We start from the raw sequence: 27,547 nt of genomic DNA, 5'->3' as shown, positions 1-27,547 counted from the left end.
AACTCTTCAAAAGGGCTGATAACAGCAGGACTAGGGGAAATGGTTTTAAGTTGAAGGAGGGAAGATTTAGGTTGGATGTTAGGGGGAAGTTCTTTACTAGGAGAGTGGTTAGGCCCTGGAACGGGCTGCCCAGGGAGGTTGTGGATGCCCCGTCCTTGGACGTGTTTAAGGCCAGGTTGGACGGGGTCCTGGGCAACCTGATCTGAATGTGTATGTTTGGTGGCCCTGCTAGGCAGGGGGGTTGGAACTACATGATCCTTGGGGTCCCTTCCAACCCGGGTGATTCTGTGATTCTGTGATTCTGTGTGGACCCTCGGACGTGCCCTGGGGAAGGAGATGCGGCGGCGGCAGCGTGCCCGTAGGCCGCTGGGGAGAGGCAGTGCAACGAGGAGGGGGCATCCCCGGGTCCGTCCCGGGGCCAGCGGCGGGGGCCCGGCACAGGCAGCCTGGAGTGGCCGATCCCTGCAACCCAGCTCAGCAGAAGTGCCGCCTCGCGGACACCAAAGGCGCGGCGGTGCCGAAGCGGCTGTCCGGGAAGCGATCCTCGGCAGCACAGCCCGCAACGCCCGTCTGTCGCCGGTCGCCGACCACTCGACGGCGAGTGGCCTTCGCTTCACCCTCCCAGAGCGTCGTACCCGTTAACGGGTCCCCTTACCCCCCTGGCACCCCTCGGGTACCCATAGGTGCCGCAGCTCCGGAGCGGCCAAGGAGACCGCGCTTCCCCGCCCCCCGCCCCCCCCCCCCCCCCCCCACCTTCTTGGCACCCACCCGGTCCTTTGCCCTGGAACACGGCAGCGCGATGAGCCCCGGCCCCGGCCCCTTTTTCTTCCTCCTCCCCCTCCCGGGTCGGCCCAAAAATAGCCCTCCCGTAAGCATCCCTGCCCCCCCGCCGCCCTCTCACGGCCGCTCCGACGTCACTCCTTCCACCGCGCTGAGCTCAGCCGCTGTTTGCATACCGCTCCGCGCGCCCAATGGGCTCCGAGGCGCCGCTGCCGCCCCCCCGCGCGGCGGTACTTAACGGCGGAGCGGAGCAGGCGGCGGCACTGGGAGCTGAGCCGGGCAGCACCGCGCAGAGCCGAGCGGGCAAGCGGCAGGCAGGCACCCACCGTCAGCCGTCCCCTACCAGCCATGAGCCAGCGCCGCGGGCCCCCCCCGCGGGCCGACATGCTGCCCGAGATCGCCGCCGCCGTCGGTTTTGTCTCCGGGCTGCTGCGGACGCGGGGCTGCGTCAGCGAGCAGCAGCTGCAGGTCTTCAGCGGAGCGCTGCGGGAGGCGCTCGCAGGTGAGGAGGGGGGTGGGGCTCGTCGTGGAATCGCGGTGTGATTTGGGTCGGAAGGGACCTTAGCCGTCGTGGAACTGTGGAATCGCCGCGTGGTTGCGTTGGAAGGGACCTTGTGCTCTCCCATCCCCTGCCTTGGGCTGAGTGCCCCCTCCCCCACTAGCTCAAGCTGCTCAGGATCCCATCCGTGGCCTTGGGCACCGCCAAGGATGGGGCTGAAGCTTCGTGGTCCCTGCGGGGGCGGCCCGGAGCGAGCAGAGTCCACTTCCATCCGGTCCTCGGCACCTTTTGTCGAGACCAGAAGCCTCCGTGTTGCTCCTGGGGTCGGGGCTCCCCAGCTGGTTCCTCCCCACATCCTTCTCTGCTACCCGGCTGTGCCCCCCTCGGTGTTGGGCATCCACGTATGTCCCTGTGGGCACCTGCCCGTGTCTCTGTGGTACTTGAGCTCTACAGCTGTCTGTCTGTCCCATGTGGAGGGCTCTGTGCCCTCAGCACCCTCTCTGGGGGTTGCCCTGGGGGACCAAAGCCGGGCTCTGTGCCCAGTCCCTGACAAGTGAAGATCCACCCCGTGTCCTGTTGGGTGGTGTGAGGCTCTCCTCCCAGCACAGCCTTGGTGCTATCAGCCCGAAGGAGGGCACTTGTCTGCTGCTTTGCCAAGATAAGGGGCAGCAGCATACCCCAAATGATCCATCTGCCCCTCCCTGACCATAGGGTTTTGTTGTTGGTGATACTGTATCTCCCCCAACCACCTCAGTCCCAGGGTAAGGAGACTTCGGGGTGCCCCCATGGCACTACTGGGGCTTTCCAGGACCTGAAGAGCTGCGTTCTGCCTTGGGTTCTGCAAGTGGCAGCTGAGCACTCTGCTCTGGAGCTGCTGTGACAGAGGTGGCCGAGGCAGGATGTGGTTTCTCCGCCTGCATTGGGATGTGGGACCCCTTGGGACTGCAGTGAGATGCAGACCTTGCTGTTCCACGCCTGCTCACCGTGCTTCCCTTCTTGCTTCCCTTGCAGAGCACTACAAACACCACTGGTTTCCTGAGAAACCGTTCAAAGGCTCTGGGTACCGCTGCATCCGGATCAATCACAAAATGGACCCCATTATCAGCAAGGCAGCTAGCCAGATTGGACTCAGCCTCCCGCAGCTCTACCAGCTCCTGCCCAGTGAGCTCACGCTCTGGGTGGACCCCTATGAGGTCTCGTACCGCATTGGTGAGGACGGCTCCATCTGTGTCTTGTACGAAGCGACAGCAGCCAAGCCTGTGAGCTCCTATGGGATGCTTACCTGTAAGAACCAGATGATGTTAGGTCGCACAAGCCCTTCGAAGAACTACATCATGACTGTCTCCAGCTAAATACTCCTCTTGTCCTTACACTGCCAAGACATGGGCTACTGTATACCTCACCCGAGGATCTATTTTTAAAATGAAGAGCTATTTATATTTTTTAAGAAAATCCAAGAAAATCAAAATTAAAATATCAGGCGCTGCTTCACACAGAAGCAGTGCTTTTAGGTGCCTTTTTTTTTAAAAGCTGTTGCAGGCTTGAGGTTTTTATTATGAAGCTGATATCTACCTAATTAGTGTTGGATGGCAATTTTGGTGAGCTGGCTTGCTCACTGGGCAGCTTGGAATGAAGGAAGAGGGGAAGGAGAGGCCAGCTGGGAAGTGTGGCTGGTGACAGGACCCGAGTGTCACCTCCTCTCCATCCTGGTACCCAGCAGTGCCGCGGCGTCGCCAAGCATTGCAGTGCTGTTAAGGAATGGATGAGAGAGTTACTGTGTTTCCTTCACTAACTCATGGCCAAGCTGGTCTGATCTCCCTGGGGATGGTGTTTGGTAACCCCAAGGGCTGGGTGGTGCTGGGAACCTGTGCAGTGGAGGTTCCCAATACTGTAAATGTTGTGGTGGCACCCGGTGCTATTTGTTCCTGGTGCTGCCCAGCACCTGGCTGTCACCATAGCTTACTGCTCGCTGGGGGGCTGCTCCAGGCCCTGAAACCAGCACTGAGCTGCACTCCTCCATCGGGTTCAGACATCAGCCTGTGCCCTGCAGCTGTGTCCCCTCTTGTGTGTAGAAGTTGCCTAATCCAATGCTGATCCCACTCTGCATCACTTCTCTGGAAGAGCTGAAGCAACTTGCCTTGTGCCCTAGAAGTTGCTGTGTAAGTTCCCCTCTTGCCCTCTCTCTTTAAATCTAAAAGTATTGGGAGACTCTTCCCCTGTGCTTGTGGCTGCCTGGGGTTGGTGTCCATGCTGGTTTTAAATTCACATCTTTTCCTCCTTCCCTTCCTCCCCTGGGTGCTCAGCACGTGGCTGAGCCTTGGAGCTGTCCCAGCTGAGACCTCAGAGGGGCAATACCTGGTTCTGGTTTCTTGGTACTTGTTTTGTACAGTGCCTGGCCCTTCACCTCCTGAAGCAGAGCTCCTCTCATTGGTACTTTTTGTTCAGGGACGTTTGCCTGAGTGGTGTTCAGGTGGTTGGCCCTCTGGCTTCTGCAGGTGGGGTGGGAACCGAAAATGCTGCCCCAAACACTGCCTGTGGGGAATGAGCCTTCACCAGCATGAGATCCATTGCCTTTCTTAAGAACAGCTGGTGCTCCTCCAATGATCCCAGTAGAAGTGATGGGGAAATTCAGGGCATTGACGTGGCCTGTTCTAATGAAACTTCCTCAGATCTGTTTTGCAGAACGCTTTTATTGTAACCTTCCTCCTTCCTGAGCTAGCAGCTGACTGGCATCCCGGAGCTGCTCTTTCCCAGCCTTGGGTTCAAGTTCTCAGACAATTGTGCAATATATTTCAAAACCATGGATGCTCTGGGAGAGGAAGGAAGCCTCCTGTCTGCTGCTTGGCTTTTTTCTCAATACATGAAAACAAAGAAGTGCAGCTCCCCAACTCTGACTACTACTTATGTGGGAAAACTTACAGATTCCTGTAGCAGTTTCAAATAATGATTTCCTGAACTGGAAAACCAGCATTTTGATTAAATGTCAAGTGGTGTTACTTTGTCCTTGAGCTGTACGAGGCGGTGGCTCAGGAGTTGCATCACTTCAGTTCCTCACAGCAGCGAAGCAGAAGCTGAACTGAAGCGCTGGGACTTTTCCCCTGGTGCAATAGGTGACATCACCAAGAGGAGAGCACTTGGGAACTACCAAAAACCAAGTTCCCTTTTCAGCAGAGAAAGGATCAGGGTGCTCTCTGGAGTTCTTGCTTCGAATCTGCTGGTGTGGGAACTGCAGTGTGCTCAGGACAAATGCTGTTTGCTTTGGCCCTTGTGGCTGGGTGTGGGCTTCCCTGGGCTTTAATGTCTGCCTCCCCGTTACTGTTCCCCCCCTCTTAGCAGAAAAGAAGTTCAGAGGAACAGCCCACACCAAAGGAACATGCTGTTGTTGCACTTACTTTGCTCCTGCTTCTGACACAAAAGCTGTCACGTCCTGTTCCTTGTCCCTGGCGTGGAGGAGCCTCACGTTCAAGTGTCTTGGTAGCTTCAAGCCCAATCAAATTCAGGTGCAACCCCTTCCTCTTGTAGCTGGTTCCTTGTAAAAGCTGTGAATTACTGTGCTGTTGCCTTCTTGCCCACAAGCCTGAATGGTGTGTTTTCAGAAGGTGTTTGGGAGCTGGGGGGTTCTCTCACTGTTTAAACAAAGCTGGACTGTTGACCGGGACCTGCTTTTTTTATTGGGTGGATGTGGTGGGACGTTTGTAAGCTACACATGGAGGAAGAGATGGATGGTTACTAATTGTACAGTAGTGTTTTTATATACAGAGTGTACAGATCCTTATGCTTTTGTTACTTTAATAAAAATGTAGCAGCGTTGCTGAGCCTCATTTCCTTGCTGGGCTGGCATTGGGGGTGGGCTGCAGCCTCCATCCCACCCTGTGACCACGCAGTGCTGCTGGGCCTTGTTAGTGTGGGTGGCTGCTTCTCTCTGGCTGCATCACGGAGGAGGTTTAGAAAAACCTGCTTACTCAACGTGCTGGCTGACGGCTGAGTGTGGCCCTGCGGAGCTGGGGGCTGGGCCTGATGAGTAACGTGGGACTGTGGGGTGCTGCCCTTCTCCCTGGGGCTGCCTTGGCTTGTCCCACAGAGGCAGCTGGGGGGCTTAGTACAGAGCACAAAGGGCATAAAGCTGCCTGCCGGGTCATTTACTCGATGCTAGAGCCACTGTTCACCTTGGAAATGAGCAGGTAATGAGCTGAGCCAGGCATAGGGCAGTTCCTGGGTATCTGGGGGTGCCACCCTGCTCCCTTCCTGCCTTCCTTCCAGGGGTGGCTGAGTCAGCAGGAGGAAGGCTGAGGGATCAGAGGATTGCAATGTCGGGGCAATGCTTAGGGCTGTTACGACAAAGGCACCTGGGGCTGATTCATGGCAGATCCTGTTTCAGTTGTGCCCAGGCTGGTGACTGCAGCTTGCTCAATGTGTGGCTTGTGTGCTTCATCCCTCCTCTTCGTGCTGACCTTATTTAGGGGTACTGAGCTGAGCCAGGCTACGTAGGTGCTAGCTTTGGTCCCAAACTTGCCAAAAGTTTTTGGACTGTGGGCACTGCTACCCCCCAGCTGCTCCCTGGTGGCTTCCAGAGAAGTGATGCTGGTGTGGGCACTGGCCTGGGAGCAGAGCCATGTCCCCCTCCTGCTTTTATCCTGCCTGGAGAACAGCTGGTGTGTTGGTTTTGGTGCTCTGTCAAGGCCACTCCTTTCTGAACTCATCCCTTCATTAGTTTCAATAAGCACACCCAAATTGCTGCTATTTGTGAAACAGGGCTGTTAGGGAGGAATGGGTGTCCGTTGGTTGCTGATTACATTGGAGTCATGTGGGTTCAAAGGCACAGAGTCGTGGGCTGGCGCCCATTTGCTGTATGCATGATCCGGGGGCCAGCACAGCCCGTGCCCCCGCTGTGCCCATGGGTTCTGTTTGGGCTCTTGCAGAGTTGCAGCCGCCAACGTTAGAGTCCTCACAAGCAGAGCTGCAATGGCCCAAAACTGGAGTGCTCCCAGCCTAGATAAAAACACAGCTCTCACGTAGAGGAGTGTTCAGTGAGGAGTCAGCACTACGGCACAGCTGCCAGGTCTGCCCACCGGCCTTCTCGTAGGTGATTCATCTCCTATTTTTATTTTGCTCGTCATTTTCCTTCTGGTCGGATCATGGCCCCTCAGGATTGGCTCTGGGATGGGGAGGGGTGCAGGGTGACACCCCAGGACCAGCTCAGGACAGACTGGAAGTAAATAAAGGCACAACTGCTGCTCCCCACCTCCTGTGACCATTTTGACACTCCTTCTGCCAAGCTTTTTGTTGGATTTCTGCTGGGATTTTTTAATTATTATTTTTTTTTTAATTTGGATGTTTGCTGGAAATGTCTGACTCAAGGAGCCCAGGCTGGTCGGTTCCCCCAGCCACCAGCAATTGGCACGTTGCACAAACCAGCATTCATCCTCGATGTGTCCTGGGCCGGAGCACTGCGCGATGCCCTTCGCTCTGCCCACGGTCCTTCCTGCCGGGTTGGGGCTGTCTGTTGGAAAAATGCCATTTGTGCAAAGTCCAAATGAGCTGCGGAAAAAGTCCTGACCTGGCAGTGACCACTCCGTGAAGATATTTTGCTCAATTCCCGACAAAATACTACTAGATTTTTGTGTGTTCATTTTGCACTCTTTCCAGGGGTCCCTTTAGCAGAAGCCGAACATTTCTCACTTCTAACTTACCAGAAAAGCAACATCAGCAGAAGTGAAACCCAGCCGCCACCCGCCCCAGCACATGGCGTGGGGTCAGACTCCTCCAGGTGCTTCCTGCCCGGGGTTTGCCACTGGGACGGGAGCGGTGATGTCGGCTCAGCTGAGGCCAATCAGCACTGCGTGGGTGCCTGTATCTGGGGCAATGCAGCAGCTCTGCCCCAGCCCTGGGGATGGGAGGGGATGCCCAGGGCACGCCGTCACCTGCGGTGTGCGCAGCTCAAACCATCTTCCAGGATCTGCCAGAGCTGGAGAAACTCTGCGCTCATGTGGCCCAGCAACGGGACGGAGCTTTGTGTGGTTGGAGGGGCTGCAGCAGCACCAGCTCCGGCAAATCCACGTCTTGTGCTGCGTGTGAATTCCTGCTGGTTTCTGCCCCTCGGCAGGGCTGGCAGAGCAGATCCTGCTGGGAGGCCATGCTCCCTGCCTGCCCTCTGTCCTGACAGAGCTTTCCTCCCTTCCCCTCGCAGCATCTGCAGAGCAGAGCCTGAGCTCCCTGCAGCCCTGACCCTAAGGCTGTGTGTCCCCACCAGCACTGAGAAGATCACCCTTTTCCAATCCTTGATAAAAACAGGGGAATGGGATCCTGGGGGCTGCCTCACCCCAGCCACCCTCCCACTGTGTCTCCTGGAGCCTTGACAGATGGGCAGGCGGCATGGAGCTGCTTTTTTTGTTCTCCACTGCACATCCCATGGAGAGAACCATCCCTGTCCCCATCCCCATTTTGGTCGCCATTCCTGCCCTATCCCCATCCCATCTCTATCCTATCCCTGTACCCATTCCTGTCCCCATCCCCACCCCCATCCCTGTCTCCATTTTCCTATACCATCCCATCCTCATCCTTGTCGCCATCCCTATTCCTGTCTCTATCCCCATTCCAGCCCCTCCATGACAGCGGCTGCTGAGCTCCAACGCTCTCATTTATGACCTGTTGGGGGATAAAGGGGCTTATTGGCAACAGTGAGCAACTGGTGTGCGGGGACAACTGCTGCCATCTGTCTGCTGGGGGGGGGGCGGGGGGGTTGCGGCTGGGGCCGGGTTTTGTTTCTCTTTCATGCACCACTGAACTTTGCACCTTTTGTTTTCCAAGAGAAGGGCTGTGGAGAAAAGCAGCCTCCCCACACCGTGCAGGTCAGGGCAGAGCTTGCTGCTTTGCATGCTGTTCTTATTAAATATTCTAATGGTAATTATTGTTATTTGAGGAGTCTGTTGGCACTGGGCAACCTGGTCCTGAACCCTTCTGTCCTCCACTCTGTGAGCTGGGAGGAGTGCAGTGTCCCAGCACATTGTGGGGCACGAACCATAGGGACAGAGCTGTGCCCTGATGTCCCTGGAGACGCTGTGCCCTACTCCCATTCCCAAAGCACACCGAGGGACTGCAGCAGTGGGGACACGGTGCCTGGCCGGCCCTGGGATGGGAGCATCACCGCTTCCCACAGGTCCTTGTCTGGGATGCTGAGCCCCTGAAGAACTCTGCCAGGTGGGGGTTCAGAGCCATATGAGGAATGTAGGGCTTTCTCTGTGCCCCGTTACCCACTGAGTGAGCTGGGATTGGTGACACGCTGTGTGCTCCTCCGGGACACGCCAGGAAACGCCTTATGGAAATGGCAACAATGCCCCCGAGCCCCGCGCCGTCCCGGCTCCCAGCTGCCAGACGGAGGGTGAGGCCCATTTTCCCTCTGACAATACCCTTTTACCGCGAGTTTGTGTCTATTATAGCCCCAGATAAAACGGGGAAGGGGAAGGACCGGGCTGAAGCGGAGCAGCTGCCCTTGCTGACGGGTTGGTGGCTTTGTTGTGAGCTAAAAGGCCGCGTCCAGGCTGGGACAGCAGCTGGGGTGCTGCTCCCCTAGAGAGGGATTGGGACCCCTTCTCACCCAGGGATGGCTCTGAGAGGGAATGGCACACTTACAAATCCCCGAGAAGCAGAGCACAGCAGGGCTGCGTGCCCCTGATCCCAGCAGTCAGGAAGGAGCAGCCGGACCCCCGGCAGTGCCAGCCCTTGAAGCTTTAAGGCTGGCACTTGGGGCTGCAGCACAGCTCTGGGTGCGCGGTGCCTTTAGAAGCAGAGACAAAACCCAGCTTGATATTTACAGCACGCGCAGGGTGTGCAGGGCTGCAGGACAGATGGTGAGTGGAACAAAAGGGGAGGCAAGAATGGGAGCCAGACAGATAGGGAATTTCTTGCCCTTCCCTCTGTCCTGAGGTTCCGCAGTGTGGGGGCACTGGCCTGCCCAGCAGTCCCCAAAGCTTTTGCACTGAGTGCTGCCTGAGCATTGAAACCCCATATCCCAAATCTTTAGCCCTGGTGTGGAGGAGTGGGAGCTGGGTAGTCTCCAATCCTCATTCTCCTCCATAATGTGGGACCACGCAGTGCTCGGGGTCCGGTTGATCTCTGCTGGGAACACACTAGTTCCCATCCCCCCCTTGGCATGTTTTCCCTCTACCTCTGCAATTTTCTTTATCTCTTCCCAGCAATGTCGCAGCAGCCGTGGCCCAAATCCATGTGGCTTATTAATAATCAACCTTTATTGCTGCCTGTCTGCAGACAGCCGTGTGTGTGGGACTCAGCCCTTTTGTCCTCAGCATCAGCATGAGAAATGTGGCATGGCAGAAATCAGAAAAAAGCAGAAATCCCGATGGCTCTGTCTGCACCAACACATCCTAACATTCTAACAATAAAGGTTTTAGGTTAAGGCCGGGGAGAATGGAGCAAAGGGAAATGCTGAAGGACGGCTGTGTGTGCTGTGCCCAGCACTCGCGTCCTGGGAGTGGCTTTGGGTCACAGCTGTCCTTTGCTTCGTTCTCATCTGTGTCCCCAGTGGGTAATGTCTGGGATGGTGGTGTTGAAACATAAATCCCGGGGAGAAATGTGGTGGTGAAGGGCTGTTTGTGAGCGGCCTGGGTAGGTCTGAGCTGAGGGATGCTTCAAAGGGGGGGAGGGAGCGGGGGGAGGAGGAAGAAAGGAGGGGAAGAAAATGTGGGAAAAGATGTTGAAAAAGAATTGGGGACTTTGGGAGCTGAAATGTGAGGGGGTTTGGGGGGGCTGTGGAGAAGCCCTGCCTGTCCTTGTGGGAGCTGCTGTGTGGTGTGCGGTGCCCCACAAAGCCACGGGGACACCTCGGGGGGGAGGGGACAGCGGAGTTGCTTTCAGTTGCTTTGGAGTTTTCCCCTCCTTTATGCTTCTCGGTGAGTCCGGACAAAACCCCGCGCCCCTCCTCCCCGAGAGGACATGGCTGCGGCCCCGGCCACCGCTCCTCCCAGCAACACGAGGAGGAGGAGGAGGAGGAGAAGGAGGAGGAGGAAGGGGACGCGAGCCCCCATCCTGCCGTCCCCTACACAGCAACACGGCGCTGATTGGGCGCCAGCGGGCTCGCAGGACCAATGGGATCTCCCACTTTTTGGGGGGAGGGGGGAGAAGTTGGGGAGTGCGGAGAAAGGGGAGCGCGCAGCTCCTCTGCTCTTCGTCCCCCCCTCCCCGCTGCTATCGAGCCGCTACTGCGGCCGCCCCGCCGGAGAGGAAGGAGCGACCCCTCGGGGCAGCTCGGTACCAGCCGTGCGTGGGCTCTGTGCGGTCCCGTCTGCCCGTTTGTCCCTGCAGAGGCTGTGACTGCGGGGGGCAGCGATGGCGTGCGGAGGGAATGGAGCCGGGCTAAGCGGAGTGGGGCCGAAGCGCCTCCCCCGCTGCCCGACGGCCGCAGCACAGAAAGCCAACCGTATCCTGGGTGCATCTAAAGCAGTGCTGCCAGCAGGGCCAGGGAGGGGATCTGCCCCTCTGCTCTGCACTGAGTCCTCACCTGGAGCGCTGTGTCCAGACGGGGTTTTCTCAGCATAGGAGGGACGTGGAGCTGTTGGAGCACATCAGAGGAGGGCCACAGAAGTGATCCTAGGGGTGGGACACTGCTCTTCAGTTTCTAAAGGGGCTGTAAGAAAGAGGGGTCAGACTCTATAGCAGGGTCTGTGTGATAGGACGAGGGGAAATGGTTTCAAACTGAAAAAGGGGAGGTTTAGTTTGGATATAAGAACGGGGCGGTGAGGCGCTGCACGGGCTGCCCATGGTGACGTCCCATCCCCAGAGACCCCCCAGGGGTAGGGATGGGGCTGTGAGCACTGATGGAGCTGTGGGTGTCCCTGTGCACTGCAGGCCGTGGGACCGGATGGCCTTAAGGGATCCCTTCCAACTCAACACTTCTACCATTCTGCGAACCCTGCAGTGCAGCGCAGTGCCTGCAGCATCCACCAGACGGCCGATGCACAGCGCAGCGTTATCGTAGGTTCTGAGCTGTGAGCGGCTCCACGCGGTGCTGGGATTCCTCAGACACGTTTTGTGCAGTTACAGAAAGGGCTTTATTCATCGGTATGACATCTACAGTTCATGCGCCGGTGATAGTGCAGGTTTTTTTGTTTTTTTGTTTTTGTTTCTATAATGTTAGCATGCAGTTTAAATGCGGAGGGTCTGGATGACCTCTTCAGCTTTGCAGGTCATCTTCAAAGCTCAGCTGCCCCTTTGGTTCTCAGTAGGCCTGTCCAAGGAACCAAGTTGGTGCTTCGGCTCTTGATAAATTGAGATGTGCTGCCCATGCAGACATTACTGCTGCATCGTTTATTCCTAATGGGAAAGCCCAGTTTCCTGGGTGGGAAGCCCTGAGCTGTGCCAGCAGGTGGAGGGGTGGGAGGAGTAGGGCAGATCCTGCAGTGTGGGTGAGTACAGGAGTTAGGCACCAGAACTTTGGGAGCAGTGAAACCCTCCCCTGTTAAAGCCAGGTGGGTCCCACCTGGTTCGAAACCTCACCTGCTGTGGGGCTGCTCTCCCTAGGCTGGGGCAGCTGTAGCTGAGTGGCACGCAGCAATGGGGTGGGTCGGCAGAGTGGGAGGACACGGCTGTGTGCAGACCCAGAATGTGGCCCAGTTGCTCTCATGGCAGCACCTGGTGCCTGGGCAGGGGCAGCAGGGACAGAGGGCTGCTCATGGCATGGACCTGGAGCTCTATGGGGTGACGGCACTGCAATGTGCCCGTCTCTTGGCCCCAGTCCTGTCCCAAAACCTGGGGAGGTGTGAGGGTCCCTCTGGCCATGGCTGCTCCTCAAGGAGTTTCTCTCTGACCTTAGCAGCTGAAGGCTGCTGGGCAGCAGCAGGAAAGATTTCTTTCCTCTTGGCTTGATGTTTGCAGCAGGAAGCTTCAGGGAAAGGTGGTAAAGTAAGGATAGAGATTTGCTTATTCCCATCCTAGAGAGAGGGATGCTGCTGGTTGGGAAATCTGTAACCCTTCACCTGTTGAGCTCCAAGCGATCACCAAACCCTTGCCCAGGGGGAGCCACCGGGGTGGTTCTGCAAGACCCACATCCGGAGCCGAACGCTTAGCACCACATTTCAGAGATGGGATGAGCTCTCCTTCTTCCCCAGTGCCTCCTGCACGGACCAGGGCATGGCTACATGGGATCTGTGAAGCTGGAGAGATGGGGGGAGGGGGAGATTTGGGGATGAGCAGATCCTGCCCCCCTGCGTGGGCTGGCATTGGAGCACCCTTATTGCACTATTGCAGAAGCCAAGTCAAACTGTCAAGCTGCATTAAAATAGGAGTGAGTGTCTCCCCGGGAAGAAGGGAGCAGAGTCCTGAGGAGCAGGGCTGGCAGCAGGCTAGATCTCGATGACGGTGGCACGCCGCAGGCACAGCGGGGCGTCGGGGGGCATCGCATTGCGCTTGATCTCATTCCCATCCAACCGCAGCACCTGGAGCCGGGAGTAGTTCATCACATCCACAACAGTGCAGAAACTGCTGATGGAGAATTCTGTGGGGGAAGGAGAGCTGTCAGGGCCCCGTTCTGCAGTGGGTCAGAGGGTGCCCAGCCAACGCAGGTCGGGCAGTAGAACAACGATCGCAACCCTGAATTAGCAATTTACAGCCAAATTGGACTCCACACCTTTCCATCCTAAAGCAGTAGAGCAGTTGGCGCTTCCAGCTGGAGCCCAAAGCAGCACTGAGGCTGTGTGCACTCAGGGCTTTGGGAGCTGTGACTTTGCCCAGCACAGCTGGAGTCCTGGTAGGATAAAAGAACAGAGCTGGGTGGTGTCAGACAAAAACCGTCAGTTTTCAGAGGGAACGGTCACTGCAGTTCATGAGTCTTCCCATGCTGCAGCATCCAGACCCTCTGGCACCGACGGGGAGCGGGACCACCCAGGCACTGTGTCTGTGGGGGGAGGTCCCCGTCCCATCCGCGTTCCCTCTCCTCTCTGCCACCCACTGCTGTCTGCGGCTCCCAGGCCCATCCCTCCCTGGGTCTGCAGGGGAGATACGGAACAAATTTCGCTTTTGTGCGGGACTTAGGAGAGAAACGGCCGCCTAGGGGGCAGCAAAGCTCCAGGCCGAGAGCTTCTGGGAAAGGCTCTGGGGCGCGCTGGGGTGCGCAGCCCTCAGCTCAAACTCTCCGTCCGCGCTCAGCCTGTGCGCCTCAGGGGCTGTGCAGCTCCGCACTGTCTGAAACAGCCCGGGAGGAGAACCGGGGGGACGGGGGCTTGGTGGCAGGAGGGGGCACATGGAGGGCAGCAGCGTCTCCTGGGGGCTGCACAGCACCCAGATATGATGCGAGTGCCCCACTCTCCACCGAAGGGCACACGGGGCTCCAGAGGTCTGCAGCAAATCTGCAGCTGGAGCAGAGCTTCGGACAAGCGTGGAAAGCTCCACAGCGGTTTCATGGCGTTTGTGGGCAGACATTAACAGCTACAAGTGTTGAAAGCAAACATCTGGGAATCTGTTCTTGTTTTCGTGTTCTGTCAGTTCCTCAGTGTGGGGTTGTTTCCCCTGCAACAACTGATGGCTACACCGGTGCAGCAGCACTGCTCCTGAAGGGTTCTGCCCTCAGCCCTGCCAGGTGAGAGAAGCAAGTGGGGATTTTTCCAGGAGATGCAGTTTGCTTGTTGTCCTAATTATTATTATTTTGCAAACAGCAACCGTTCCTTTTATTTTTGTGTACATGTGCGTGTGTATTAAATAGAGTGAATGTTAGTCCTGGCAGAAGATGCTCTAAAAACTAAAAGCTGTTGCCTGTCACAGCCCTGGCGAGGACGTACCCATCAGCTGCAGGCAGTGGCTCCTGGGGAGGTCTGGGTGTTTCCAGGGGCTGGGGGAGGGATGGGGCTCATCAGGGTCACCTCTGGCACATGGGGAAGGACCAGAGCTACATCTCCTGTGGATTACTGAAGGCTTGAGAATAAACTGGAGGTGTCAGACTGGGAGAGCTGCAGCTGGAGAGCTCAGGGCATCCTGCCGATGCGGGCAGAGGGGCTGCAGGGGGATGCGCCAGCCCCAGTGCTGCAGACCACTGAGCACTGCGGGGTTTGCCTGCAGCTGCACACTAGCCCTGCCAAGGGTGATGCCTGTTCCCATGTTCAGTGACTCTCCCAGCTCTCTTGGTGACCCTTCATCCTGGGAGGCCCCTCCCCAGGTTGTGCATCAGCCTCTACCCACAGTTCTGGCATGTCCAGCCAGAAGATGCTCAATAAAACCAAAGAAATGTCTCCGTGCATCACGCAGGAGATCTCAGAGCTCGCAATAGATCAAGCCCCTTTCCTGCCTTGCAGCCTTGCACTGAGAGGTCAGAGATCTGCCAAATTCCAGTGTCCTGCTGAAACCGTTCCCTGGACAGCCTCATGCTGGGCAGCACAGTTCCCACCTCCCCACCTCCCCATCCCCACTGCGCGTGGCTGACATGCTCACCATTGATTTGGTTCCCTTGAAGGTAGAGGTTTTCCAGGTTGGTGCTGACCCGGGGGATCTTCTGGAGCCGGTTGTAGGAGAGGTCCAGCTCGAGGATGCTGCTGCTGTTGAAAGTGTTGGTAGAGAGCCCTTGGTTTGTCAGGCTGTTGTGGGACATCCTTACATAGAGCAGCTTGGGAGACACCTTGAAATAGTCATCAGGGATCATGTTGATGTAGTTGTACTCTAGGTAGAGCTGTTCCAGAGCCATCGGGAGCCCATCAGGGACTTTCCTGAGGTGGTTATAGCTCAGATCAGCGAGGATCAAGGACTTGAGTCCTTTGAGGGATGCTCCCATCTCAAAAATATAGTTGTGGCTGAGGTACAGGGCAGTGAGGTTCTCCAGACCCTCCAGAGCATTGGAGGGGACCTTGGAGATCTGATTGTAAGACAAGTGGAGCTCCCTCAGGGACCGGGGCAGGGGGCTGGGCATCTTGGTCAGGTTGTTGTTGTTCATGTACAGTCGCTCCAGGTTTTTCAGCTTGGCAAAGACCCTCTTGCCCATCTTCTCGCTGCTGATCTGGTTGTTGTGCAGCGCGAGCCACTCCAGCTCTGTGGCGTTGTCGAAAGCTCCCTCCTGGATGGCGGTGATTTGGTTGTTCTGGAAGTAGACGTACTTCATCCGGGTGGGAACGAAGGGCAGATACCTCAGGTTGCGCGTGTCGCAGTACATGGCCGATGAGAAGTTGGGGGGACAGTCACACTCCTGGGGACATTGCCAGGATGAGGCCTGCTGAGCTTCAGGGACAGGCTCTGCCTCAGTGTCCGGGGCTGGGAGGTAAGAGTAAACGTAGGGGCTGTTCTCGTCCTCGTAGTAGGGCATGTAGTTGTAGGAGGACATCCGGGACTGCCGCATGTAGTACTGCAGCCACGCCAGGTCCTCCTCCTCATTGTATTGGCCCAGGGAGGCTCCGCAGAGCCCGGCGACGAGCAGGATGGTGGCCCAATGCATGGCGCTGGCACTGAAGGGACCTGGGGGGAAGCAGCAGCAAAGTCAGGCCCAGCGCAGGGGCCGCAGGCAGGCGAGCTGCTCCCTGCGGGCTGGGCTGAGTGGGCTTGGGTGGAACGGGTTGGGATGTGGGGCTGATGGCGCTTGGCAGCAGAGCCGATGAACTGAGATGACCTGAAGGAATCCTATTAAAACAAATGTGCCTGCCAGCATTTCCCTTTTCTGAAGCTACATGATCTCCCCCTCTTTCATCTCATGCTTTCCAGAAACATTCTAGTGCCCATTTTCTTGCCAGCTCTTTGACCGCTGTTGTTTCTGGGGAGAGGGTGCCAATGGGGGCCCATTGGCAGAGTTGGTGCAAGGCCACAGCTGTGCCTGCAGCATCCCGATTCGCCTCTGCTGGTCTATGCAGGAGGGAGGAGAAGGGTCTCAGCCGCCCTCCAAGCAGCAGGAGCTGTGGAACAGGTTGCTGGAGCTCAAGGCATGTTTCGATGCAGCTATATTTATACTGTGCTTGCTGGCGACGCGAGTTGCTGTGGGTTTAATCCAGCTGTCCCCTCCCCCACAAACATGCTGGATGCTCACACTGCTTGGGACTGATGTAAGTCCTGGTAAACAAGTTCTGCCTTATTTTGAACTGAAACCATTTTAGAGCTGTTTTCCCCCATCTCTTGTCCTGATGAGAATCAGGACAGCTGTCCTGAGACTGTCACCTGCTGTCCCATCAAGGCCAGCGTGACACAGGAGAGTGGGGACATCCCCAGAGTTGCCATTGGGACCTTGTTTATGGGAAGCAGTCTGTGTTGGGCTGAAGGCCAGCTGGGAGCAGGGCTGGATGCTCAGCACTGCGCAATGGCTGTGGTGCCCTTTGGCTTGGTGTAGGCTTTGCTGCACTGTCTCAGGGCACTGCACTGGCAGAGGGAGAACACCAGTTATGGCTTCTCATCCTCCCCTGAGCCTCATGGCTGTGCCAGCACGCAGAGCGAGGTGGCTTGAAATGCCTCCAGGAAATACTCTGAGCCGTGCTGCTTGCAGGGGGAGCGCGGGCTCCTGTACACGTGGCTGTGCTGCTGTGCATGGGGAAACCATGCTGCATCCTCACCCTGACCCAGCTAGGAAAATGGTGAAAACAGCAGGTTTTGTGGTTTTCTCCTCCACCTGACCCCTGCAATGCTGGGGGCTGTCACCTAGCCCTGCAGAACTGTGATGGTGGAGCTGGCTGAGCTGGCTGTGCCCACTAGTCATTCCCAAATTACATCCTTGGGGATCCACTCCCTCTTTCCCATCCAAACTGTGCTCCCAAAGAGCCAGCAGGATGCTGGCCCCTGCCCTGGCACAGCAGCAGGGAGAGAACCGCTCACCCATCAGACAAAGAGGGCATAGCTCTGCCCAGGGCTGCCCCTGAGCGACCCTAGCAAGTTGCTCCTGCTGGAAGAAAGCAGGGATTGAGACCAAATGAGGCAGGCACGGCTCTTGTTTTCTCTTGCTCGGAGGGGCAGAGGAGCCATGGCCCTCCTGGCGGCTGCATGTGTGGCAGGATCTTGGCAGTTGCAGGAGAGTTTTTCCTCCTCCTTCTCCCTCCTCCTCCAGGGCACTCTGCCTGGTAAAACAGAGCAGTCTGCTCTGCTCTGGGGCTGCTGCCCCTTCCTGGGGTCCTTCTGTGTGGTGCAGAATGGATCCAGGACTCTCTGCCCCCTTCTCAGAGCCTCCTTCAGTGTGCCACCAGCCCCAGCGCCTGTCCGCAGCAGCCACCCCTGCTCCATTTGAAGGCTGCTCTCCCCTCTCCGGTGTGTTCAGCCCCATTTTTGGGTGGCATCTGCACAATATCCATGCAGTCTCCCATGCTCCATCATTCTCTGCTAGAGGGCCATGTGTCCCATCAGGGCCAGCTGGTTGCTCAGGGAGGGAGCAGGATTTAGAGCGAGTGGCATCACAGGCACGACACAAGCAGCAGAAGATCTGTCAGAGCTGTGTGGGGCCGGGGGGGCTGCATGTGCTGTGGGTGTGTGGATCCCATGGCAAATATTTGGGGAGCTGCTGCTTGGGGCAGGAGCGGGAGAGGGCACGTTGGCACCCATGCTGTGCCACCCGTGTCGCTGGCATGTGCTCCGCGTGGCACAGCAGGGCTATGGAAATTGAGCATTAAAAAAAAAAAAAAATCAATAAATATGGAGATGGACTTACCAAGCAGAGAGCCTCCTTTCCAAAGCCTCGCTGTGCTGTTCTGGGATCTCCCGTGTGTCAAGCAGCATGTGAGTGCGTCTCCCAGTGTGCAAGGACTGGTGCCCGCCCTAGATCCCAGATCAAACACTGTGCTTGCAGGTCACGGGCTGTGCAGGTTTTTGGGAGTGACCTCCTAGCAGCAGACAGTTTGCAGGAGAGACTGAAGAGACCCTAATGCAGCCTGGTGTTATAAATAACCTGCTTTTTCTTTCCTCCCTCTCTCTCTCTCCCTCCCGTCTTTTCTCATAGGAGTGTTGGCACTTTTCAGGCTCTCTCTGTTTAACGAGTTAGTGGAATCAGGGATGTTGTTTTTAAAAGGGCTGTTGTTAGGTCTCCTGTGTTTCTCATCAGGAAGTGATGAAGAAGCCTCTGGCCAGATGAAAAACTCCCTGATTTTGAGGCGCTGAGGATGTGATTTTTGGGGAGAAGTGAGAAAGTAGCTGCAACTTTTGCAGTACCGAGGGAAGGGACGCTGTGCCTTCCCCAACTGCAGCCTAGGCTCCTTCCCCAGGAAACCTCCGTTTATGCAGACCTGCTATTAAATATTTAGGATAAACATTTCCATGAACGATAAGGCTGCAGCATCCAAGGTAAACAAATTGCCTACCAAAGGGCCACTGTGACACTCGGAATTTCTCTTCAGCTTGGAAGGAGACAGATGCCAAGCTGGCATTCTACTGCCTGTGCCCTTCCACCCAGGGCTGGGGGGTCCCCACTGAGGCTCCTGGGGAGGGGACCCGAGGTGTAGAAGATGTTCTGGGTGACAGAACTGTGGACATGGCAGCTTGCAGCACCTCCTGCTATGCAGTGCCCACTGTGTCCTGCAAAGCTGTGGTGTGCTGGGTGCTGATCCCTGGTCCCTGTCCCTGCACGCTTCAGCACTGGCCATGGCTCTCTGATGGCTGTTGAAGCATTTCTTCCTGCAGGGAGAAGGAAGGAGGAGCCCTGACCGCCCATTGCCTGCTGCTCCGTGCCCTGTTCCAGCAGCACACCCGGCTCTGCCGAGGAGCCTGCAGTTATTCAGAGAGCTTGGCAGGTGCCACGCTCCCTCTGGGCTTGCTTTCTCCTTGCTTCCCATTGATATTTCCCAGCCAAAACATCCTCCGCCCCTGGGGAGACTTGCAAAGATCCTTATCAATCTGTGTTCCTCACTGTAGGGAGGAGGAATGTGCGGGTGGTTCATGGACAGGGTTGTGAGGGACAAACTGTACAGTGGGGACTGTGCCAGGATGTGAGGCTGGGAAGGACGAGCATGCCTGGAAAGCACAGCTCTCTGTGGTGCCGCAGGCAGAGTACTGCTTGCTCCATGGAGAAATCTTGCCTTCAAGTGGGGAAAGAGGATGGGGGGCTGTGCTGCCCCAAAGGAGGTGAAGCCCTCATCAAGGTTGGGGGGGGGGGGGAGTAGAGGGGTGCTCTCTGAGCCTCCCCATGAGCTTCAATTGAGCTAACAGCACCTCTTTGTCCCTGTGGGGCACTGCCACTGCAGCTTGAGAAAGGGCTCACATCTTTGGTGTGTGTATGGGGGCAGTCTGAGGGTGGTGCAGGGGGAAACCCCACTCAGAGGGCTCCTGCTGCCCCAGGAGCCCATTCCAGAGAAAGGCAGCCAGCAACATCTGCTGCTTGGTGCTTGGATGGTGTCAACCAGCGCCGCATCTCTGGCAGCTCGAGGTGTCCTGCTGGCCAGCAGCTCAGAGGCTTGCAAAGGGCTTGGATGTTTTTCTGGAAAAACACCACGTCCATATCTAGGTTAGATAAGGAAGGGGGCCTCTCCACCTTCTGGAAGTCAAAAATACTCCTGACTCCGGGTGCGCAGCCCTGGGCAGGCTGTCCCACAGAGGACATGCATTGCTGGCTCCGTACCCACACTCACATCTCCCTTTCCCAGCCTAAACCAGAACAAAATGACATGCTGGAGCTCAGTTTCGGTGTTCCCCGCAGTTATCAGGGCTTTTTGCCTGATCATCCTGCCCGGCTCCAGTGTCCTCTGGGCTGTCTCAGGGAAGTGAAAAGCTGCCGTCTAAAGAAGCACATACATCTTATCTGGTTACCCTGCAATCTCATGTTCCAGGTGGACACTGTCTCCTGAGCCACTCCTGGGGTGATCCTGCTTGATTTGTCTGGTTCTGCTGGCATGAACACGGCTGTTGATGAGACCTCAATGCTACTGCTCATCTTAGGCCAGTGCAAAGCTTCTGCAGCTGTCCTCAACTTTCATCAAACTTTTTGGACATCTATAGACACCTCTTCCCAATGGCTTACTGTTGAAAGGAAGACTTGAACTGGTACCAGGAGCTGGGAACATGCTGTCCTGCTTGCTCAAAGCCAATGGTCCCTATCACTGCATAATCCCATCCGGCACAGTTACGCTTAGCAGTTGTAGTCTGCATTTCATCAGGGCCAGACAGATGTCTGTATTGGTTTGCTTTGGTTTTCTAAACCAAACTGATGTGAGCAGTGTCTGTTTTGGTTGGGTTTGCTCCAGTTGTTTTGATCAAATGCTCCTGAGCTTTATCTGAAACCAGCAAACCTGGCCCAAATTTGCCTTTAATTTACAAACACGGCTCTTGGAGCTTGGAGCACTGTCCTGTGCATGGACCACCACTCTGGCACAGGTAGCAAAAGCTCCATTGCATAATGAAGAATCAAAACAATCTGATGCTCCTGCTAAGGATAAGGCTCGTTTCTGCTGGGCAGAAAAAAAACGGATGAGGTTTAACAAAAGCAAGTGTAGAGTCTTGCATGTGGGGAGGAATAATTCCATGCACCAGTACAGGTTGGGGGATGAGCTGCTGGAGGGGAGCTCTGCGGAAAGGGACCTGGGTGTCCTGGTGGATGACAGGTTGGCCATGAGCCAGCAGTGTGCCCTTGTGGCCAAAAAGGCCAATGGCTTACTGGGGTGCATTAAAAAGAGCGTGGCCAGCAGGTCAAAGGAGGTGATCCTCCCCCTCTACTCTGCCCTGGTAAGACCTCATCTGGAGCACTGCGTCCAGTTCTGGGCTCCCCAGTACAAAAAAGACAGGGATCTCTTGGAAAGAGTCCAGCGGAGGGCCACAAAGATGGTGAAGGGCCTGGAGCATCTCCCCTATGAGGAAAGGCTGAGTGAACTGGGTCTGTTCAGCCTTGAGAAAAGGAGACTGAGAGGGGACCTGATCCAGGTCTATAAATATCTAAGGTGTGGGGGGCAGAATGGCGAGGCCAGACTGTTTTCAGTGGTGAGTGGAGACAGGACAAGGGGAAACGGCCGGAAACTGCAGCATAGGAAGTTCCGCACGAATGTGCGCAAGAACTTCTTTACAGTGAGGTGACGGAGCACTGGAACAGGCTGCCCAGGGAGGTGGTGGAGTCTCCTGGTTCAAGACCTGCCTGGATGCCTACCTGTGCTACCTGGTGTAGGGAACCTGCTTTGGCAGGGGGGTTGGACTCGATGATCTCTGGAGGTCCCTTCCAACCCCTACAATTCTGTGATTCTGTGATTCATTTTTCCCAGTGGATGCTGATGTCCCACATGCTTCCAAAATGATTGTCATAGAGCACAGCTACTTCAGATTGGCTTCCCTTCTTGCTCATGGAGACGTTATTACTGCCTCTTTCACATTTCCATGAAGTTTCAGCCATGCTGGAGCTGCTCGCTGCTCTGTCTTCTCCCTCCCTGTTTTCTTTGGTTTCCAATGCCCGTCGGTCTGCGGTGCTGCAGGTTGAGGGTTGCTGGTTCTGCTTACCTGGGGCTTTCAGCTGGGGGCTTCCAGGGGCTCCTCCTGAACTTTATAATAAAAAGCCAATTCCTGAAGATGAAGTTCCCAGCTGCTGTTTTGAGGGACTCTAGTCACAAGAATCCAAGAAGAACCCAGGGAGGCCCTGAGCCTCAGCATGCTCCAGGTGGAAATGAATGAGGCAACATCTGCAGACCCACCATAGTGGGGAACATCACGAGGCCATGGTCTGGAGCCCCTTCTTTGCACCAGGCTCCTGTTCCAAATACCAGAGCACAGGTGCCCTGGAGGACGGTGGCTTCCAGGTTTGCATGGCCTTTCTGGATGTTTGCAGCCAAATCTTCTCTTTCCCACCTCTCCATCCACTCACTGGGCTCCTAAGCCCACAGTCGATGCCCACAAAGGGGTTTGCGTCTCTTGTACCCAGAGGAGCAGCCATAAAGCTTCCCTAGTGGTTGTCACCCCCCAGTGGTTGTCACCCCACCTCAGCTGGCAGACTCCTCTTGGTTTGTAAGGGTGTCCACAGTGCCAGAAGCTAAACCAGACCAGGAAAGGGAGAAATGTGGGGAAATCATGGAAGGAGGGGGAGCAGATCCTTGGGGCTCAGCCCTGGCCGAGCTGCGCAGAGGGATTGCACTCAACATCTGGTGGCTGCTGCAGCTGGGGCTGTGCTCTCCTCTCCAGAATTACGGCGGTCAGCACGGAAGGACAGAGCGAAACCTCTCTCATCTCACCCTGGCCTCCTTCTCTTTTCTCTCTCTTTTTTTTTTTTTTTCTTTCCTCTTTTAGGCATACTTTCTGCAACCCAAACAACATTCTTGAACTGAGATTTGAGGCGATGAGAATCGGTCACTCGGAGACAGTGTGACGGCAGTGGGGCCATGGGGCTCTGCTGGAAACTTTGAGTTGGGTGCAGGCACAGCTCCTTCCGTGGGACGTGCTGCAAAGCTTTCCCTGTGTGCAGTCAGCTGCAAGAGCTGCCTGGGTCTTTCCCAGATGAAATTGGGGTGGGAGATGGCTGCAAATGGCTCTATTTTGCAACCCCCAGATCTCTTCTGGGAGATGGCACAAGGGGAGGGAGAGCAAAGCCTGACCTGTCCCCTACCCCTCCGCTCTGCTTTGCAGAGCACTGGGGGTGATGGTTTAGCTGAGGAAAGCTCTGCGCTGTCCCACTGTAATTATGGGCTGCTTTTGGGGCCTCAGTGCCGGAGGTAATAATGGCTGCCTGCGGGTTATGATGGGGTGGACAACATCCCCACTGCCCCTGGCCCCACCAGTGTGCCTCTAGGTAACAAATGGCCTCACAATATCCGTGTGCGTTCTGATCCTCTCCCCTGCAAACCTTGCCTGCTGGATTTCCTCATGCAAGTGCTCCTCACAGCGCGGCCCTGGGCCGTGCACAAAGCGGGTTGCACTGCAACCACCATCAGATGTGTTTGAAAAGGTTAAGTGCCTAATTTAGAACAGAGCTGGAAACTATGAAGCGTTTCCTCATGCAGTCGCTCCCTCGGCTGCCCCTGGACGTCTGCTTTGTGCTGCGAACATCGCCGTGGCTAAGGGAGGCTTGTTAGGGAAGAACCTTCCTTCTCTCCCCTTCTCTCCCCATTGTGCATCAAGGTTGCACGAATGTCTGCCAGATGCTGGCTGCAGCTGTCCAAGGAGCAGAAGGAAAAAAATGCAGCATTTCTTTGCTCAGAGACCTCGATTCATGTTGTCAAAGGCCCTTTGAGCGCTTGGCTCCCTTCAGAAGCCTCCCAGCTCTCCTGAACAAACAGCAGAAGGGAACAGGTTCACTCCAGCCCATCGTCTGAGGCTCCTGGATGGGGAAGATCTCAATCACGTTTCCCGTAAGCAGAGCCCCATGGTCCCATCCCAGCCCTGTCCCAGCCCCACTTGGTGCAGACTGACAGCGCCCGGCACCCAACGCTCTTTGCACGCGGCTGCAGACGCTCTTGGAGCCAAATATAAACCTGTGTAGAGATTAATAAATCATAACCAGCAGCCTGAGCTGCACCAGGGAGCAAACAAGAAGAGGTAACGTGCATGCAGCCGTGAGTACCTGCCAGACAGCGCTGATGTGGTTGACACACACTGCCCCGTTTCTATCCATCTCCAAAATGAGGCCGGCTCTGGGGGGGCAGCAGGGCTGGGGGAAGAAGGGTGAAGGTGGGACCTGGTCCTGCCTTCTGCCCGCAGCCATGCAATGGGCACAGAGCATCCCTGCTCCCCTGGCATACCCTGGTTCAGGACGGTCACTGCACCGAGCTCCTTTCCCCAGTGGAGCATGGACTGTTTTTCTCTCTAAAGCATCTGAAAAATGAGATTTTTTTTTTTTTTTTTTTTTTAAAGCATAACATCAACTGCCTGGGAAGCCCATTAGTGTTCCTGCCTGCTCTGCCACCTGGCTTCCCATGCTCACAAACAAATCTCAGGTCCCGCGGCAGGCAGCCTCTGAGCCCATGGCCAGGGGCACTGCATCGCAGCGCTGCCCTCCACACTCCATCTCCCATCTCCACATTCGGCTGCAGCACTCCTCCACATTGAGGGAAGGCGTGTTTTAGTTTTCTTCTCTTTTTTCTTTTTTCTTTTTTTTTAAAGAAAAGCTTTGGAGATAAACAGGAGCAAGAGCAGGGTGTGGGCGTTCTCTGCTTTTGCTTCTGTTCAGCCGAATTGTGTTTTTCAGCGGGAACTCGGGGACCTGGCAGCGCCTTTGCAATTTAGGGGGAATAAAAAGCATCGAGGAGGATGTGCGTTGAGGGTTTAATCCCTGCAGTTTGGAGCAGTGGTGCTCCAGGACCTCTGTCATACCCCGGGCTGTGGGGCACACTGCTGGTACTGTCTGTCTGTCCGTCTGCCCAGCTGAAGGTGGATGTGGCGCTGCAGCCCCACCGGCAGCACCTACAAACCCGCTGCAGCGTGGGGCGATGGGGGAACGTGGGCGGGCACAGCTGAGCTGGGGGTGGGACAGCAGAGTGCTGTCAGCCCAGCAGCAGTAATTAGTGATGATCAAAGCGGTTTCTTCTCCACAGCCCCAAGCACTGGGGCCTGGGAATCTTGACACCATTCAGGATGTCGGCATGGAGTGACGCCCACTCCTGCCTGGGGCATGCAGGGCAGCATCTGCAGGGGCTGAGCTGCTCCCGGGGCAGGACACCTGCATCCCCGCCTCATGTTGGCACCCGAGGCTGTGTGTCCCTTCCCTCACTCCTCCTTATCGTTACCCCGCTCCCCCAGCCCTTCCCTCCTCGGTTTGCAATGCGAGGCCGGGCTGAGCGGTGCCCCAGCCGTGCTGCTGTTTGATTCTTGCTTTGTTTTCTCTTGATTTCTGCTGGCCCTCTCCAAGCACAGTGTGTGCGGGCTGATCAGAGCAGAGACAGCCGCCAGCTGTGCTGATCCATTGCCCCCAGTGCGGCACCAGGGCTTCTCCTGCCCTCAGTGCTCCTCAGCATTGGGAGAAGCTTTCTTGCGGGTTCCAGATCATCTCCCCGCTGCTGCTGGCTGTCTTCTGCTCCATGGAGGAGCAAGCGCAAAACAGTAGCAATGCCCTGCCCCGTGCTGCTGCCTCATTCCTACCACACCAACAATAATTTGCAATGACAAAGCAGGAGAAGTCCCATCCTGCTCCAAATCATCCCAGCCATCGCCCTTCTGTTTGCTGCCTGAACCTCGCTTTGTCCACCCGCCACCCCCCATCCACCCCTCTGTGATTGTGCAGCTCCGAGAGAGACAAGGAGAGGAAAAGATCTCCCAAATAGGAGACAAATTCAATACGGAGAGATAGGTGGGCCGTCAGACCCCGGGAGTGACCACGGGGAAAGCAGCTCCTGCAGCACAGATTTCCTTCCCTTCATTTGCTTTGAAGGTGGCTCCAGCTCTTCCCACTGAGCCAGCAGGAGGGAGGAGTTGGCTGCCTGCGTTCTCCTCCCGTTTCCCTGCGAGGCCCAGATGCTGATGTGTCTGCTCTGGGTCTCTTTGGCTCCCCAGGTCCTCCATGGCTGCAGCAGGGAGGAGGCGGCCGGGAAGCCGCCCCTATGGACCCGCTCTGCTCCTCCGGCTCCCGCATTACATCTGCACGGCTGTCTGCCCGTGCTGGAGCAGGAACGTGCGCCTCCGAAGCAGCGCGGGGATTAATGGGCTGGAAGGAACAGGGCAGCTCTGCGTGTCGTCCTCGTCCCAGAGCTGTGGCTCCGCGCCGGCTCCGCTCCAGCAGCTCCTCTGAAACGCTCGAAGTGATTTTACAACAAGCCTTCGTTTCCAGGGAGTCTGACCTCCTCATTAATAAATCAGCTGTGTTATTGAATGCATGAATAATGCATGATCGTGCTCAGCCCTGCGCTGAACGGTGTGTAAAAAGTAATTAATCCTCTCACATCACAGCCTCGGGCGCTGGTGATGAACGGCTGCGTGCTGCCAGTGGTACCCGGGCTCTGCAGCACCATATCTGGGCATCCCAGCCCCACGTGGCTGCATCCTGCTCACCTTTGGATGGTGGTTCCCCGCTGCCAAGGCCTCCCCTCCTTCCAGGGATTTTTTGGATGCTTCTTTCCTCGGGTGTTTTAATGTGGAAAGTTCCCCTTTGTTATGGAGCTGCTGGAGGAAACCCCAGCAGCATCCTCTTGCTCAGTGTCTCCCCTGGGAAATAACATGGGCTTTTTCCTTTCCCCGACCTTTTCCCGCTGTGGCTGTTAATAATGTGAAATCCTAAGTAAATGTCTCCATTCAGATGTGTTTAACAAGAAACCATGAGCTAACACTGTCATTGCTGGTGCAGTCTCCCAGGGACCCTCAGGTGGAAATCAGCCCAAAGATAGCCTTGATCCCAGCAGGATACTTCCCTGCATGTCATGGGAGTGGTGGGAACACATTTGCTTGTTTTAAATCATGACAAAAGCTTTTGCCCTGTGCAGGGTGCCAGGGAGCTCCTCATTCTGCTCCAGGCCGCTTGCTCCCATGCTTTGCTGCTGCTCTGACACAAGCATCACACCCACCCCTCCTCTCATTCCTCTGCTTAACCATGCGTGTGCTTTGGGCCCAAAATTGTGGCTGCTCAGAAGTGATGTGGGTGTCCTGGGGAAGGAGATGTGGTCACATGTGGGCTCTGGGGGGTTTGGAGCTGGTGTAAGCTGGCAGTGCCCTGCTGGCATCGGGAAAGCTCTGCTCCCCACCCAGCACACAGCGTTTCAGCAAACGTGCTGAAAAATAAACATATTTCTTTATAGCTCCACATGCACAAATGTTACCCTTGGCTTCACACAAGTGGCCAGGCACCCTGGGACTAAAGGGGTTTTTGTTGGGGAAACGTTTGCAAGAGTCATTTAAAAATTCCTTCTAGGCTTCTCTGCATAGCTCCTTCTCCCAACTTTACCCCATACAGCAAAGGTGATCCTGGAGGTTTCCAGCAGCCCCCATCACTGGGAAGTCCCTCACGCCTCATTCTCACTTTCTGAGCTCCTTCTCAGCTTTGCTCTGCTCCATGTGAGCTGTGTAGCTCTCTCACAGAATGACAGAATCACAGAATGGCCAGGGTTGGAAGGCAACTCAAGCATCATGAATCCCCAACCACCCTGCCCCATGCAGGGCCACCCATTTCATACCAGACCAGGCTGCCCAGGGCCCCATCCAACCTGGCCTTGAACACCTCCAGGGATGGACGGGGCATCCACAGCCTCTCTGGGCAGCTGTTCCAGCACCTCACAACTCTCATAGTAAAGAACTTCCCCCTGACATCCAACCTAAATCTTCCCTCCCTCAACTTAAAACCATTTCCCTAGTCCTGCTGTTATCTACCCTTCCAAAGAGTTGATTCCCCTCCTGTTTGTAGGCTCCCTTTAAGTACTGAAAGGCTGCATCTCCTCTCCTCTCCTCTCCTCTCCTCTCCTCTCCTCTCCTCTCCTCTCCTCTCCTCTCCTATTTTTT

The 27,547-nt window shown here is 56.2% G+C and overlaps 2 protein-coding genes across 2 annotated transcripts; one reads left to right on the top strand and one right to left on the bottom strand.

Annotated features, from left to right (window-relative positions):
- The first annotated feature begins 1,072 nt into the window (after positions 1-1,072).
- Positions 1,073-5,089, top strand: BTG2 (BTG anti-proliferation factor 2). The gene is made up of 2 exons (XM_042884245.1): positions 1,073-1,282; positions 2,291-5,089. The coding sequence occupies exons 1-2, from the start codon at positions 1,129-1,131 to the stop codon at positions 2,629-2,631; spliced, it is 495 nt and encodes a 164-aa protein (XP_042740179.1). The 5' UTR covers positions 1,073-1,128; the 3' UTR covers positions 2,632-5,089.
- Positions 5,090-11,324: 6,235 nt separating this feature from the next.
- Positions 11,325-18,215, bottom strand: FMOD (fibromodulin). The gene is made up of 3 exons (XM_042884103.1): positions 17,883-18,215; positions 14,711-15,721; positions 11,325-12,785 (listed from the first exon to the last, which is right to left on the bottom strand). The coding sequence occupies exons 2-3, from the start codon at positions 15,699-15,701 to the stop codon at positions 12,634-12,636; spliced, it is 1,143 nt and encodes a 380-aa protein (XP_042740037.1). The 5' UTR covers positions 15,702-15,721; positions 17,883-18,215; the 3' UTR covers positions 11,325-12,633.
- Positions 18,216-27,547: the final 9,332 nt, after the last annotated feature.

Source organism: Lagopus leucura, unplaced genomic scaffold (genome assembly GCF_019238085.1).
Source record: "Lagopus leucura isolate 7727_CA_CO unplaced genomic scaffold, USGS_WTPT01 Super-Scaffold_100043, whole genome shotgun sequence".
In the NCBI taxonomy this organism is placed as follows: Eukaryota; Metazoa; Chordata; class Aves; order Galliformes; family Phasianidae; genus Lagopus; species Lagopus leucura.
Note: the sequence above shows the minus strand (reverse complement) of the source record. Positions and strands in the feature narration are given on the sequence as shown.

What these genes read in the sequence shown, in the direction of transcription:
- BTG2 (XM_042884245.1), top strand. Translation starts at nt 1,129, where the DNA reads ATGAGCCAGCGCCGCGGGCCCCCCCCGCGGGCCGACATGCTGCCCGAG. An exon ending in GCTGCGGGAGGCGCTCGCAG is followed by an intron (nt 1,283 to 2,290) that starts GTGAGGAGGGGG and finishes CTTCCCTTGCAG; the next exon opens with AGCACTACAAACACCACTGG.
- FMOD (XM_042884103.1), bottom strand. Translation starts at nt 15,701, where the DNA reads ATGCATTGGGCCACCATCCTGCTCGTCGCCGGGCTCTGCGGAGCCTCC. An exon ending in TCAAGGGAACCAAATCAATG is followed by an intron (nt 12,786 to 14,710) that starts GTGAGCATGTCA and finishes CTTCCCCCACAG; the next exon opens with AATTCTCCATCAGCAGTTTC.